Source organism: Solanum dulcamara, chromosome 2 (genome assembly GCF_947179165.1).
Source record: "Solanum dulcamara chromosome 2, daSolDulc1.2, whole genome shotgun sequence".
Lineage (NCBI taxonomy): Eukaryota > Viridiplantae > Streptophyta > Magnoliopsida > Solanales > Solanaceae > Solanum > Solanum dulcamara.
The window spans coordinates 9,198,438-9,215,540 of record NC_077238.1 but is presented as its reverse complement, the minus strand read 5'-3'; the positions used below and the strand labels follow the sequence as shown (position 1 = coordinate 9,215,540).

At 34.1% G+C, this 17,103-nt stretch overlaps 2 protein-coding genes across 2 annotated transcripts; one reads left to right on the top strand and one right to left on the bottom strand.

The window, feature by feature from the left end:
- The first annotated feature begins 2,732 nt into the window (after nucleotides 1-2,732).
- Nucleotides 2,733-8,920, top strand: LOC129880255 (uncharacterized). Its single transcript, XM_055954212.1, has 3 exons — nucleotides 2,733-3,110; nucleotides 6,586-6,894; nucleotides 8,598-8,920. Exons 1-3 carry the CDS (start codon nucleotides 2,850-2,852, stop codon nucleotides 8,700-8,702), a joined length of 675 nt encoding a protein of 224 aa, XP_055810187.1. The 5' UTR covers nucleotides 2,733-2,849; the 3' UTR covers nucleotides 8,703-8,920.
- Nucleotides 8,921-9,795: 875 nt separating this feature from the next.
- On the bottom strand, nucleotides 9,796-16,184 carry LOC129880254 (serine/threonine-protein phosphatase PP2A-2 catalytic subunit-like). The gene is made up of 6 exons (XM_055954211.1): nucleotides 15,627-16,184; nucleotides 13,894-14,008; nucleotides 11,271-11,379; nucleotides 11,111-11,188; nucleotides 10,392-10,583; nucleotides 9,796-10,258 (listed from the first exon to the last, which is right to left on the bottom strand). Exons 1-6 carry the CDS (start codon nucleotides 15,877-15,879, stop codon nucleotides 10,085-10,087), a joined length of 921 nt encoding a protein of 306 aa, XP_055810186.1. The 5' UTR covers nucleotides 15,880-16,184; the 3' UTR covers nucleotides 9,796-10,084.
- Between the last annotated feature and the right edge of the window lie 919 nt (nucleotides 16,185-17,103).

The window sequence follows — 17,103 nt, the reverse complement described above, 5'->3', positions numbered from 1 at the left end:
TAAATCATGTGAAATTCATGATATTTGTTCTATGCAGATAGGGTATGAGGGAGAATGAATCAGATCGTGACACATGATTAGATCAAGAACGAATAGACGCTCGTTATAGTTGGAGAAATTTGAAAGGTTCGTTTTTGATGTAACCTGAAACAATTTAGTATCGTTACGTATAAAGCGGTTTTGTAACTGGGCAGCCTAAGGGATTTTTTTTCAAGAAAAGTCATCTTACAGTTGGACACCCTCATAGTGACTCTTGAGAAGATCAATAATCAATTTTGAGCCTTGTGTCAACTTGTTCTCAGTCAGCCTCAAGCTCAATATTAGAGCTTAAGCACGTGCGATTAGGTAGCATTTTCAGTGCTAAACGTGTAGTCATTTCACATTGAAGCAACAATTAAATTTTTTTGGGTTATAAAAAAGTTTTCTTAGTAAATAAAAGACATCAAAAAATCCCCGAAAAGCAATACACTAGTCCTTTTATCTTTGTCCCTAATAATTTCCTCGGGGGAAGGCTCTACACCTTCTTCTAAATTGAAATTTTTCTTTGTTCTTTTACAGATTATATTCTTGTATTGATCCACCGTCTTACGGTTTAGCCTAGAGAAAATAAACTTAATTGTCTTAATCTACTTGTTTTTAATGACGATTTTTTTGGTAAGTAGACAATTTGACCCAATCATGTCCCTATTATTATTTAGCTGGTAAAAACTATTCTTATTTAACACAAAACTTAATAGGAGACTAATAAAATTATATTTGACCTACACGCATACTAAGGATGGCAATGGGGCGGGGCAGGTACGAGTATAGGGCAGGTTTAAAGTTATGCGGGGCGGGGCGGGGCGGATTTAGAGTTATATGGGGCGGGATCGGACGGATGCGGGGCGAGTTGAAGTAGTTATTAATAAAATTAATGCGAAGCGGGGCGGGTTGCGGATTTATGCGGGTTTAATGTATCAAATAGGAATCCAAAAGAAAATTAAATATTTGTAATTAGTAAAAATCAAATATATAAACTTTTTATATTAAACTGACTTTAATTTTTTAACTTCTTCTTTTAAAAAAAAATTAAACTAGACAAATGCTAATTAGAGTTAATTAGCGATTAAAAAATAATTATTGAACTATTAACTAGAAACAATTAATTAGTTGTTGAGATGTTAATTAGCAAATTTATTTTTCATATTAAACTCAATTAAAAAAGAAAAAAAAATAAAATTTATATATCCGGAGTAGGTCTATATGGAGCGGGGCGGGTTCAGAATGAAAAAAATTATTATGCCAGACGGAACGAAACGGTTTAAAAAATTTACGGATTGAGCTCAATCCTTCACGCACCTGCCCCGCCCCATCCCATTGCCATCCCTAACGCATACATTAAGGACATATTTGGTTTAATTTAATTGTTAACAGCAATTGTACAATGACTTATGAAATTGCATTTATGAAGCAATTTATTTAAATTGGAGTAAATTTTCACACCTATTAAGGCATCACATGGGAATAATAAGTAATTTTAAAGTAGTTTAATATATTATTTTGTACAATTTAAATTAAAAATTCTACATAAAGATACAATAATCATGATGTTATAAAATAAAGAAAATCCATTACATTGTGGTTTGAAGCATATTTTGATTTCCTACTCTTAAGACTGTATATCTTGAAATATTTACGTAAATTTGGTTCGGTTAAACTGTGAATAGTTGGCTGGTAATGTTATAAATTTTTAATCACAAAAAATAATTAAAACATCACCGTTAAATCAACTTACACACACTTTGCATATTTCATTGAATATTTGCTAGGAAAATCACTTAACTTTTTATGTTTTTATTAAAGTTTAAATATTGGTCTATCATATTCAAGAGAATAACACATAGTGATTTAAGATTGATATATAAAATATAATTCAATCTAACAAGCAAATTATTGTTGAATCTTAATAAATTTATGTCATTACAAGAAAGTAAAAAAGAAAAATAATATTTAATATTAGATTTTGAGTGCTTTTTAACTTAAAAAATGGTTCTTCCCATTGTTAATATCAACAATACTTAAAAATTATTTTTAGTTTAATTTATTTTAACATTTTATTTATGCTAGAGTTTTTATTAGGACCGATATAAATTGGGCAAAATGCATACAATTTCTTTGTGAACAACTTTTAATATTTTAGTTTTTCTTAAATTAACAAAATAATAGCATTTTAGTTTTTGTTAAATTGACAAAATAATAGAATAAATTTAAATTTCGTTATGTAAAATGGATCTAAAATTTGTAATCAATTCTATTGAACCCGTTCACAGACCTTAAATTATTTAGTGTGTGTTAAATTCTGACCTTATAATTTAAAATTGTAAGGATCTTTTCTTCTTAAGAGTGCAATAAATTCAATTTTTAAACCTCTTAGTATTCTTTTATTGTTACCACAAGGGTCATTTGGTAGCTGGTTTGGAGATGAGTTATATATGTAATAAATTTTGTATAAATTATATCATATTTGGAAGTTAGTTAAGAAGAAAGTTATTTATGTATAAAGTTAATATGGTATTTGATTTATAATTTATAAACCCACATGACTAATACATAAATATATTATGAGGAAATTTATACATTATTTTAGCATGATAAAAATTTAAATCATGCATAACTAATATCCGCATAAAATAATATATAAATTTCTCATAACTTATTATATTAGTAATACATTTATATCTCGATAGATATAATACAAACTATAGGGGTAAGTAATACAATTTATAGAAACTTAGAGGAGATCTGCGAATTCACAAACCTCCAAATCGAAACTTCATCGGCGGTGAGAAAGCGGAGACACAATCAATTCTATGGATTATCCATTTTCGCCGGCGATTTTTCTCTTCATCATCTCCTCCTCTTTCCTTTTGGTCTCTTCATCTCCAAATTCATCCCTAGGGATCGATACAATCTCTAATGGCGAAGCGGAACAAAGAGATGAAAGCATAGTAGGAAGCGGAATCATAGGGCGAAGACATCTGATGAGCTTCAAGGAGACGCCTATTGGTACAAACATCACTTATGATTGCTCTCCTTCTGGTCCTTGTGTTCCATGTTCTTACTTCGAAAAGGTTTTCCCTCTTATTTCCTCCGTATTGATAATTGATCATTATTTCAGTTTTGATTTTAATGCATCTATATTTTGAGTTAGCTGAGGCGTTTTTGTTTGTAGAGTTATATGATCAACTAGCTAGGAAGAACTAGTTAGAAAAAGATATGCCTAAATAGAGCAAATGAAAACAGTGGATTTATATAAATTGACACTGACAAGTTTAGAAGCGAGTTGTAGTTGATCGATACTACAACAACAACGTACCCACTAAGGAATTTTAGGTTTATGTGGGTACAATATTCAAAATGACTACCATACAAATAAAACTCTTTTGATTTACCACCTTATTAAAATATGGCTCATATTCTATTTTTCTTTACAAATTATTTTATTATGTATAATCTTTGAAAATCTCACAACTCTCTAAATAATTTTCTTTCTCTGTGAATTGATGTGTTTAATAATGAACTGAATTAATTTATAGGGGCAAAAGAACATTTTTCGTGTATGAAAGTTGGCCAGTGCCAACTTTCACCAAACTTGCCCAATAAAAAGATGAAAGTGTGCAGCAAATTGTTGTATTTTGTTGACAAAAAAAATGAGCTGCAACTTTGTTGACTTTGAAAGATAGGGGCTGGACCCCACAATTAACATATCATCCACATATAGTAAGAGGATAATATCATAGTTAGAAATCTTTTATGCAAACGCACAGTGATCTGAGGAAGCCTTGCTCTTCCATAACAAATTCAAACTTCTTGTACCACTATCTAGGAGCTTGTTTATCCCGTAGAGACTCTTTTTGAGTTTGCACACAAAATTTTCTTTATCATTTACTTTGAAGCCCTCAAGTTATTCCATATAAATCTCCTCTTCTAGGTCACCGTGAAGAAAAGCCATCTTCACATCCATCTGCTTAATCTTTAAATTAAGACTAGCATCCAAATCAAGAACTGTACGAATGGAGGACATTTTTACGACAGGAGAATACTGCAAGCATCAAGGTATTAGACACCAGAAGACTCCTCCTAAGACTCCTCAACTTAATGGGTTGGCTGAGAGGATGAATAGGACCTTGATGGCTGAAGCAAAGTTGCCGAACTCTTTTTAGGATGAAGCCTTATTGACCGTTGCACATGCTATTAACTTATCTCCTGCTGTTGCTTTGCAAAGTGATGTTCCAAATAGAGTTTGGTATGGAAATGATGTTTCCTATGACCAGTTGAGAGTATTTGGTTGCAAAGCTTTTGTACTTGTGCCGAAAGATGAGAGGTCAAAGTTAGATGCCAAGACAAGGCAGTGCATCTTTGTTGGATATGACCTTGATGAATTTGGTTACAGGCTATATGATCCAATTGAGAAGAAGCTTGTGAGAAGTCGCGATATCGTCTTCATGGAGAATCAAACCATTAAAGATATTGACAAAGCACAGAAGCTAAAATCTTCAAGTTCAGATGGAGTAGTCCATCTTGATCAAGTTCCTCATACAAGTGTGTATAACGTTGGTAGGCCTGATGATCATGGTGATGCCCAGAATCATGTCTCATATCAACAAGTTGATATTGATGATAACAATGATGTTGTTATTGATGATGCTCCTGCTCATGAAGTTGTGGACGAATCAAATATTCCTCTTAGGAGGTCTACAAGGCAACGCATTCTTTCCTTTCGTTATTCACCTGATGATGTGCTACTCACTGACGGGGGTGAACCCGAATATTATGAAGAGGTCATGGAAGATGAGCATACGGATCAATGGTTTGAAGTCATGCAAGATGAGATGAAATCTTTGCATGAGAACCACACTTATGAGTTGGTGAAATTGCCTAAGGGCATGATAGCTTTGAAGAACAAGTGGATTTTCAAAATTAAAGTTGAAGAACACAACTTGAAGCACAAGTACAAAGCTAGATTGATTGTTAAAGGATTTGGTCAAAGGAAGGGTATTGACTTTGATGAAATATTTTCTCCTGTCGTGAAAATGTCCTCCATTCGTACAGTTCTTGATTTGGCTATTAGTCTTAATTTAGAGATTGAGCTGATGGATATGAAGACAACTTTTCTTCATGGTGACCTAGAGTAGGAGATTTATATGAAACAACCTGAGGGCTTTAAAGTAAATGATAAAGAAAATTTTGTGTGCAAACTTAAAAAGAGTCTCTACGGGCTAAAAAGCAAGCTCCTAGACAGTGGCATAAGAAGTTTGAATCTGATATGGGAGAGCAAGGCTTTAAGAAAACTTCCTCAGATCACTATGTGTTTGTACAAAATATTTCTGACAACGATTTTATCATCCTCTTAATATATGTGGATGATATGTTAATTGTGGGGTCCAATCCCCATCTTTCAAAGTCAACAAAGTTGCAGCTCATTTTTTTTTGTCAACAAAATACAGCAATTTGCTGCAAACTTTCATCTTTTTATTGGTCAAAGAAAGTGGGCAAGTTTTCTGAAAGTTGGCATCGGCCAACTCTCGTACACGGAAGATGTTCTTTCACCCCTATAAATTAAGAGCTTCAGCTCATTGTTAAACACGTTAATTCACAGAGAAAGAAAAATATTTAGAGAACTGTGAGGTTTTCATATACTATATATAATAAAATAGTCAGTGAAGAAAAATAGAATGTGAGCGATATTTTAATAAGGTGGTAAATCAAAAGAGTGTTATTCCTTTTGAGTGTGTGGTAGTCATTTTGAGTATTGTACTCGTGACTACACGGTGTAAAATTCCTTACTATAGTGATATTAGTTGCTCCTCTTGGCCTGTGGTTTTTTCCCTTATTTAAAAGGGTTTTCACGTAAAATTCTTGGTGTCATTATTTTCCCCATTTTATTTCATTATTTTGACCATATATATTTTTGTGTTAGACTGCATATTCCCAACATAACTAGCTTGGAAGAATTAGTTAGAAAAAGATATGCCTAAATAGAGCAAATGAAAGCAGTGGATTTATATAAATTGACACCTGACAAGTTTGGAAGTGAGTTGTAGTTGATCGATACTACAACAACAACATACCCAGTATAGTCCCACAGACCTTATCCCTACCTTGGAGGTAAATTAGTTGTTTCTGATAGACTCTCAGCTCAAAGAAAAAACATTCGTAGTTGTTTGATCTATGGTGATAAAATGCACTACAAAGTGCTTTTGTTTATTTTATGCGATCAACAGAATATTTTAGAACTCTTTGTACTTATCTAGGCATTATTTCTAATGTTGTTACTCATAACAAATTTCTTGTGTAGAAAGTTGTATGTAGTGATATTCTAAGATAAAATGTCAAATTTCCTATCCCATGACTACAACATAATTATTAAGTGAGATAGTTAGCTATCAAATTATTGAGAGTAAATGGGAGCATTTATTGAATTGTATAGGGAGAAGGGGAATGACAATTGTTGTTATCTCAAGTAACTAAAGTGATGTTAAGATACTGCTTGTTCAGATTGCATTTTGTAGGTTAAATTTGTTATGTTTCCCTATGTTCTTTCAGAAAGATGAAAAGTATAGGTGCAGTGAAACCGGATATCGTATCCCTTTCAAATGTATAGAGATTAAAGCTAGTTCAAAGGAAGTGAACAACAATAAAGGAAAGAAGAACCGATCTGCTCTGGAGGACACCTATACTGCAGTGAGGTCACCTGTCATGAAGCACAATGAACAAGCTCTTACCTCCTCGGTAAGACAAAGAAATTTGCTGGATGATTCATCCTCATCAAAGAGTGTAATACATACGTATATAACTTATAGGAGCTGTGTTCTTTCAATAAATGAAGAGAAGCTGTCAGTACTTGGGTTTGAGGTAAGTACATGTTTTTTCTGCTTTACAAAACTGTCTTGTGTAGAATCATCCAATTTACATTCTGCATCCTGTTACGCTGTTTCTTTCAATGTAGTTGCTGGTTTTAGTATTCAGAAATCATTTCACTGCTATCCAGAAGCGAAGCATGAAATAGGATGATGTGAGAACCATATATTAGAATCATGTTTTGGTTATTTTCCCGGGGAAGCAGTAAGGTCTGTTTCATTTTGAAGGGATACAATGTAAAGAAATACCTGAAAACTAAGCAAGTTTTAACAGTGAAAGTTTATGAAGTACTTTCTAGAAAAAGAAGGCTCAAGTTATTGAGGTACAGTGAAGTAATAGATACTTTCTATTGTTATTGAAGACCACTCAAGTTACTTGGAGGACTTTGTAAGGAAGAACAGGAGGCTTTATACATTTCCTCTCTAAACGTGAAAGAATATAACTAGGTAAGCTAATGGAAGCAGATGGGAATATTGCAATTCCTGAAACTTCAAAGAAATAGTTGAAAGATCTGTATTCAGAAAATGGAGAGAATATTATGAGGACTTATTATCCCCAATTCTTGTAGATTTCTCTTGGATTGTCATGTGTAGTCGAGAGATAGATTCAGGTTGAAAAGTTCTGTTTTAAAGAGATCCTATTATTTTCTGTCTCCAGTTCACTGTCATGTCCAGTCATTTTCAAAAGAATTTCATTGTCATGTCCAGTGTGCAAATGAAGACTGCTGGTAATACCAAGGTGTTTAGAAGATTTCTTTTATGAGAAAGATAAAATTTTATTAATAAAACAACACTTAGACTGTGCTGAGTGCTGACTATGTCCAAGATGCATCCACAGGTTCAATTGTTGTTCACTATAGATGAAGAGCCAATGTAAAAGGAGGTGTTTAAAAGATTTCTAAGCACTTTATTAGTTATATTATAGTGGACCGTGAGTGTTTTGGGGAACAATGTCTACATCACTAATGGATTTCGTTCCTTGCTGTTTATGTGTCATTCTAACAGTTACCAGTTTCACAGCTTTTTTTGACTGATCTAGTCATCTTGTTTCAAAAACTTCCTGGGTTTCTTTTCCTGAATGAATGATACGAGTCATTCCCTTGGTGGACAGAGTTACCTAGTACCTGTTCTGGTGGGAGATAATGGGTACCCGGTTGAATAACTGAGGTATGCACAAGTTCGTCCGGACACCATTGCTATTAATTAAAAAAAAAATGATATGAACCATTTTACAAGCTTGCCTAAGAAGAATTGTCTGCTCTTTTACTGCATAGGGATAAACAAGTTGCGTGGTGTTATTCTTTTTGGACGTGGAAATTCTTTAGGCATAGTCAAGCTAATCAGAAGATCTTATCATTTTTTTTCCATGGACCTTAACATGGTATTTGATGCTGGTATGCTGCTGGCGTTCTGTCTTCATTTCCTTCTTCACGCGTGACCAAACTGAAAATTCTAAGACTTTTCAATGTTAGCTGACTCACACAAAGTTTCGGTATAATCATCAGAAGGATGAGTCTTTCACCCACACAAGTTGTGTCTAAAGAAGACCTGTTATACTTGCAGAACAGCTCTTTAAAAAAGCCTCATGCCTTGAGTTGAAGAATGAGCTCTTTCTGATTCTGTAAATATGTTGGAATTAATTGGGAATATGTCTAATTCTTACTCTTGAGTGATTTAATCGGATCTGCAATTATGTAGGTGATTATGCTGGGCTCACTGATTGTCAGTGGTTCAGCAATATACTTCAGAAAAAGGCGAGCGGGTGCTGGACCAGTCAGACTTCCAACTAATTCTCGATTCTAACTAAAAATCTGTACGTTTGCAGCTTAGGATTTTTTTTTTTATCTTTTTATTTCCTTGGTCCAAGGTTGCAATTCTAGTAGGTTTGCTGTTAAACATGTTTGAATACGTGTAAAATGTTTTAGTAAATTCATTCGATCATTTTATAATTAGAAAAAGATAAGAGTATGAAGAGTAACTCGAGACTGGATAGAAGGTGATCATATCTTGTTTGTACTGTATATTCTTTTGAATTTTTCATATAAACATTCTTAGTTTACAATCTCCCCTTGCACGTCTCTCTCTGTATGGTTGACAGCAGAATTAGAATTTTCAAATTCATTGTGTTTTGCGCCCCCCCTCCCCCCCAGATATGTTTACACTTTTGTTTCTAAATGACAAATGTATGCAAATTAAAGACGAGGATTTTACTTTGTGCTCGAAGTTTAAACGTTGCACTAAACGAGCTACTAGAGGTATCAATAGATGACATGATTTGTACCAAAATAATGCAGATGATTTGTTAATTTTCTTCGTGGATTGGCCAAAAAAACGTGTTTACACTATTTGGAATTGTCATTAACTTAAGAAATGCGTGTTTGGTCTTTCATTATTTGAAACTTTTGATGAGATGTGAAGTTTACACCATGGTATGGAGCTTTATAAAATTCTCAAATACATTTCAATAGCATTTTCTGGATTCGAAAAAACAAATATCTACATTATCTAAATTATTATTTTTCAACGGAAAAAGCCTTTTTAAAAAATACATTTTAAGTATTCAAACATCTTTTGAAACTTTTCACTGAAAGGTAAAGTTTATGCTTTGGAAATTTCAAATACATTTCTGTAGCATCTCAACTATTTAAAAAGATGTGTTTCACTAAATGAAATTAATCCTCGACTTGAGAAACGTGCATACAAACTTTTTTAGTCCTCACATTATTTGAAACTTTCGGTTTCTCCATAACAGAGAGAGAGAGAGAGAAAGAGAAACCAATTGGGAAGTCAAAATGACTAGAGATGGAACACCTGCAACTTATCGAGGACATATGACCATAGATAGAAAATATGAAGGTCGAGACTTCGAGTTGAAACTTAGTAGGTAGTTGAGGACTTCACATCTAAAAGAAACATGCTTTCTACGATGAATTTCAAATTACAGATCACAATGTACCATGTTATTGCTGCTTCTTTTTGAGAAAAATATACACGACAAGACACTAAGGCCTTTCGTCAAAACTCTGGCGAATCTCCGGGCATATGTTAAAAGCCAGCAGCAGAGCAAACTCCAAACAAAAGAATGATGATGATATTAATCCTCAAATAACATAACTCTTTTTTTAAGACACATCTACAGGGATACGATATTGATGGGCGGGATACAGTCAGCTCAAGTATTCGAATCACAAGAAGTAGTCAGGAGTCTTCCTTGTAGTATCAGGCTCAATCTGCCGAGGAGCTGGGTCAAACTGAAGGAAATTCTGCTCCATGTTTTCACTTATTTCTAGAATTGCAGCCATATTACCACACCGGTAACAATAGTTTGGAGCGCTAAATACTGTTACAACATTCTTATCCTGCCAAAAAGCAACCAATATCAGGTTAGAAGTACAAACTAATACCTGAGAGACAAGAAGTTCCAACGGAATGGACAATAGAATTTTTTACATTAGAGATACGGAAGAAAGTGTTCAGTTTATATCTACAGACCTGACACCAATTATAACCTTCCATGACAAGCTGATGGGCTCTAGAAATCAGTGAGAGACCATTAGTGTGATTGAACTGAGATGCTATATCCTGTCCAAATGTGTAACCAGCCCCTCGAGGTGATATTCCCCAACCACAGCGATCGTCTGGATCAGACCACAGGAGATCACACATCGGTCCTTCATGTGGTACCTAACCACAACAAAGAAGCAATAGTACATGATCAGTAACATTGCCATAAAGATATAAAAATCATGAAACATCTGAAACAATGGCAGCCACTAGAGGAAATAGGTGTGGAGCAACTAAAAGATAGAAAAGTGTTAATAGTAAGTGGATCACATTCACTAGTGAATAGGCTACACTACAAGCCACTATGCAACATATACAAAACATTATTGAACCTATTCTACAACACATTAGAAAGAAAATGAGACTCTTTCAAACTCATCATAATAGAAACAAATAATTTTCTTCCTGTTCAAGTCTTGATTGGTTTGGTTGTATCTGTAGTCCTGTTGAACAAAAAGGATGTAACCCACATCTGTAGTCCTGTTGTGCCATAATGATCAATTTTGTTAGGTAATTAGGAAATTAACTTGATACATGGGTGTCAGACAGAGCAAGAGGAGGGAGAGTAGGCAGTGATAAAATACAATGCGAACTAGTTTAAAATTTCATGAACATGCAAAGCTTGAATCACACAACTATTTCTATACCTCTTGTATACGGTCCAGTGCTCGGATGTTATCGAGTGTATCAAGGGATGGTGAGAGTCCTCCATGCAAACAGAATATCTACAGTTTTGAGTAAATTAGGCTTGTTAAATTCGCCAACAATTACGTTCAAGTAAATTGCCAGTTCAAAAAGATCTCAAACCTGACTCTCTATAAGTGCCGTCAATGGTAGATAATCAAAGAGATCAGTGAAATACTTCCAAACATTAGCATTTCCATACTTCCTCAAGCATTCATCATAAAACCCATACCTAACAGAAAAAGGGATCTGTCAATTAATGCAAACATGACTTTAACCTGCAGTCACATTGTATTCAGCGTAAAACAAGTAGGGAAGCTGATCATGAGTTGCAGTAGCATAGATGATTCATCCCCACAAGACTGCCCAAAAATATACTTATCAATTAAAAACTTAAAAGGATTGCCAAGTGATACCTTCATTGATAAGTAACCATAAGTTAAACATCTATTGAGTGGTTAGAGAGCAAAGTTGCTTATGTAAACCTTGTGCTCTGAAGAAGTATCTCAATGCACAAGTGGAGGGGGTGTAATGCTCAAGTGTGACTCAAGTTAACAATGCCAATCCTTTGGTTAAAAGATAACTAAAAACACATGTGTAAGAAGAGACTTTCTAAAAGATTTAGCAACTTAACATTCAAGCTTCTAATATGACATCATTGTCCAACTACTTAGTTACGATATCCTCCTGTTGAATTTGATTGCTAAGTTTGTCCATGCAAAGTATTTGAGAAAAGGCCCAAAATAGACCCTTATCTTTGGGCTAAGACTCAAAGTCATCCTTATTTTTTCACATGGAGCACTAATAGTCCCTCATGTTTGTAATATTAGTGCACTTTTGGTCCTCTCTCAAATTTTCATCTATTTTCTAATGTTAGTTTTGTTCACAATTTCGTGTATAGAATGCTTAGTCTTCTTCCTCTATATTTAGTAGAAACAATAACCCCATGAGAGAAGATGAGAAGAAGAGTGTTCTATTAAGAAAACTGGATTTAGCTGCAAACTTCGTCGCTAATTTGCTTGTAGCTAACAAAAATCGATGAATGAATAGGAGTAGCGATGAATTTTGTTGTTTAGCTATAAAATTTGTCCATTGCTAAATCCTATTTGGTCCAAACATCCTTGCAGCTAATTAAATCAAGAATCTACCTTTATTTTTCAAATTAGACAAATAGCGTTGCAAGGAAAGAAATTTTGTATTGTTGCACATGAAATCTGACGTGATGAACCTTTCGATCTCAAAAAAAGTAAAGACAAGTTTGAGGGCAAAACAAAACTGCACCAATACTATAAACATAAAGGACTATTAGTGCTCCATGTGAAAAAACAAGGATGACTTTGAGTCTAAACTCAAAGAGAAAGGACTATTTCAAGCCTTTTCTCCAAAGAATTTCATGACTTTTAGAAACCAGGGGTGGGGAATGGCAATATTAGGAGGTTGACTGCAGGTATACATGATCTTCGCATAAACCTTGTAAACAATTTTGCTTGTATTAGTAATCTCACTCACCAGGAAGAATTATAATAGTTCTCAGATTGTCCCAGCACTTCTATACTAAACCAATTTCTATCAAAGCTTGACCACCTAAATAACTTAGTCCTTGGGAATTTTAGACGTCCAGTTGGTTGGCTACCTAAATTTTCACCTTATTGGTGAGGGTTCGGTTCAATTTCCCCACCTTGTAATCCCCTCACACATTTCCCCTTTCCCTTTCCCTTTATCTTTCCCCTTCCCCTCCTTAATGTATAACAAAAATAATTTTAAAAAAACCAAAAAATAAGAAAGAAAAAGAAACTAATCATGATCAGTAATCAAGGTCCAGAATAGGAGCTGGAAAACCGAAGCAATGAACAAACTTATCTTGTCAAATAGCATGGGGATGAGAAGACCATCATTGATTCTCCAAAACTAATGCTTCCTTCTCATTGACATGACCTAAATACATGTTTTTGCCACATAGAATTCAAGCAACACGTTTGTCTTCTTGCTCCCTTCAACTTCTTAAGGAAAACCAGGAGTTGATATCCTGAACTTTAATACCTCACCTCCATGTTCCATTTTTATCATCTTTTATTTCGGGAAAGAGGGTGAGAAATGGAAAGAAGAGTTGTACTGGGTACATTGAAGAGAAGCATCACTGTCCATTATACACGCTGCTTGAGTGCAATAAGAGCATACAAAATTCAAGAAAGATATTTGAGCCATATAAGCGTAGAGTTCACATTGCTACTCTTCCCAACCCAAGGAAAAGCAAAGAGGATACTAAACACCGCAGAAAGTTAAATTAAAATAATTCCACCAAACTGGATAACTTTTTAAAGTAAGTGGCATCTAGGAATATCCTAGACAAGTAAAAACTCTAAGTGAGTGTGTGACAGAAACACACATAAAAGTATCATGCACCAAACAGCACAAAGTAGATCATTACCAAATATAAAGAGTGCACCATATGGAAAAACTATTTACATAGGCAGCATTTTCATATTAAGTTCTAAATTCTTGTAATTGGAAAAATAGCAGTTTAGTAAATTAAATGGAAAATATAAGAACAATGCAGAAACATCTTTTTTGTTTGGATAAAGTAGCATCGCATAAACATAAAACTCCCAATGTCATACATAAACCAGATCCCATTTAAGCAATGGAAAAGAAGGAACATTTGAATATCAGCTGTTAAGAAAGACCAATTATCTTTTCAGACAACCTCACTACGCACTTCAATATGAACAAAACATAAGTGACTCACACTTGAGTGATCTGTCGGCTTTCGTGGTTTCCCCTAAGAATTGTGATTCTATCTCTATAACGGACCTTCAGAGCAACCAATAGTGAGACAGTCTCGACAGAATAGTATCCACGGTCTGCATTCATTAGGCAATTATTAATGATAAACAATGCTAATGTACTCGACCAACAAGGAAATTTAGGTACTAGTCAACACACAATGAAGTACGCATGAAGAAAAAAGATAGGGAACCATCAAAGAAACAGTAAAAAGTGAATAAATGTACGCTGTCATCGCAATTTATGGAGTGGAGATGTATATGATGATATCTACCTTAGATGCAAAATATTCGAAAGAAGAAAAAAACTAAAAAAGAAGCCTCTAACTACCATCAAAACAATCATTTAAAACAAAAGACAGTAATTTTATGGAACCCATGCGTATCAGATGTAAGTTAATAGAACACTGCCTTTTTGGTAAACCATATACAGACAACAAATGAAAATGAGTAAGGAATTATCTGTATTGCTCGACTGCCCACTTGACATCTGTGAACTAATTTTTTCACATGAGTAGGAGAAGCAGTGTCTTTATGGGGAGCACTTCCTCTAATAAAAGAATATATTTAGAAAGCAAAACTCAAAGTGCAATTCCTGACATGCAATAACTTCTAGAATCTTTGTCAGCTAGAATATGACCCAGTCGAAAAATCCAGCACCGAAGATTGTCTTTCCAGATGCTTTCCACTCACACTAATAATAAGCTTGTGAAAGGACAGGAATCGGTATGGCTGACAGCTGTCAAGCCATTGTATTTATAAGATAAAGTAAAACTATAATTCCAAACCATTTTTGGTCACTCATCCGCCCACAGGGCTTTGGTCTAGTGATAAGAGCACATCACATGATGTGTGTGTTAGACATCCATCACATGATCAAACCTTGTCACAGACAAAAGCCTGGTACTTAAGTGGAGAAAGGTAGAGGGGCAGCTCTACTAACCACCAAAATTTGAACAGTGCGCAACCCAAAGGGATTTCTTGATTATCAAAAATAAATGGTCACTCATCTCATTGAGAGGCCAAATTACTTTGTTCCACAATCAGCATCCTGCAACTCTCAAAAGGATATTTGCATGTGAACGTTTTTATTAACTTGTCTTCTTTGGCACCGAAAGAAATTTACCAAATGAAGAGAAACTCCTCCCACATTTGCCTCCAAACATTATATCAATGCCATGACGTTACTTTGTCATATTCCAACCACCAGGCACATTAGAGATCAATATCACAACCACACGTCATCATTCTCGAGTATATGATAAATAGATCAAAATAAAGCTTGTCATTTGTCTGACACATTATATTAACACTACCAATAAACGAACAGCCCAACTACATATCATCCTTATCATGAATAACTTGAGAAATACAATCTCGAATCACGCCAAATCACAAAACAACCACCATAAAGCTGCTACTTTGCAGCAGCCTTACACTTCACAATCTACTTGGTACACAAAAGCACAACCTATACTATCCTCTTCAAGTGCTTCTTCCATTAGCAGACACACTCTTATTCCTACATCCTATTTATGTCAATTCACATTCCACCTATGTCACTACAACAAATCATTAAATGCAAAGAAAATTAACAAAAAATCCAACAAATTATGTGCAAATTTCTAATTTAACAGAAATCGAAGTACAATTCCAAACAAATATGAAAAAATGAAACCTAATCACCAAAACTCACCAACATAATCGCCCATGAAGAGGTAATTAGTATCAGGAGCGTTGCCGCCGATTCGAAAAAGCTCAATCAGATCGTAGAATTGTCCGTGGATATCACCGCACACGGTCACCGGACATTTCACCGGTTGCACATTCCATTCCTCCACGAGTATCGCCCTTGCTTGATCACACAACGTCTTCACCTCCGCCTCCGATAGCGGCTTGCACTCCATCAATTGCTCGATCTGCCGATCTACATCCGCGTGCGACGGCATTTTTTTTCAACAAAATTTTTCCTCTACAATCGCCTATCTAAATATTCCTCGCCGCCGCTTCGATTAGCCAAAAAAATCCTCAGATCGAATCGAGGTAAAATCCAATTGCTATGAAATTGACCGACAGAATCGAAGTTATGACGGGCAGAAGATTAAAACCAAGCAGAAAATAATTACTCGAACATTGATAAAGTATCTAGGGTTTCCATCTCTGAATCATCTCCTGTTTCTGATATTCGTCTCCATTCATGCGAAGCTATTGGCTGCTTTCTCTCTCTCCAATGTGAAAATTGCAGCAAAAAGGAAAAAAAATCGTAAACAATAGGTATAATAAGTTAATTAATAACTACACAGCCCGTTTGGATGGACTAAGTTGTTTTTGATTATTTTTTGAGTATTTGACTGATTAATTTAAAATTATTTTATATTTAAAATAAGTTTTAAAAAATAATTGGTTCTGCTTGACTAAGTTTATCTAAATAAGCAGCTTAAAAAAAGCTTATTCTAAAATTTATAAATTACTTGTAAATTGTTTTTAGCTTCTTCTTTTTGAGTGTTTAACTAATTAAGTTAAAACTATTTTGTACTTAAAATAAATTAAAAATATAATTAGATATATTTGATTTAACTTATTTAAAGCAGCTTATAAACGGAAAATAGTTTATAAACTAAAAAAAAAATGTTTGGGTAGCAGACAGGCAAGCGGCCTTAATTGAGAAAAGGCCCAAACTAACCCCTTCTCGTTTAAGACTTAGCAGACTTTTGGATCATGTTTTTCTGAAATTTGAAAAAAAAAATCAAAAAAAAATGATATTTAAAAAATGAAAAAATTATGTGAATAAATAAATATATATTAGTTAATTAGTTAACATAGTTATAATTTAGCTAATTTACAATTCGCCACTAATATTTAGCGTTAATTACGATTTGAGTTTGTATAATCACCAAGTTTGTATAATTCGAAATTTTTATAATATAATTTGTATAACTTTTGTATAATGGAATTTTGTATAATATAATTTGTATAATTGTTTACAGTTCAGATGTTTGTGTTTGTATAAATTTTTATTTCGAGTTTATCCAAAAATAGCTCAATTATACGAACGTATCCACGAATTATACAAACCCGTGAATTATACTTTAGCTACAAGCCGTAAATATGCAAACTATAGCTAAAGAGCCTAATTACATTTATTATATTGGTTATTTGCGAATTTTTCCCTT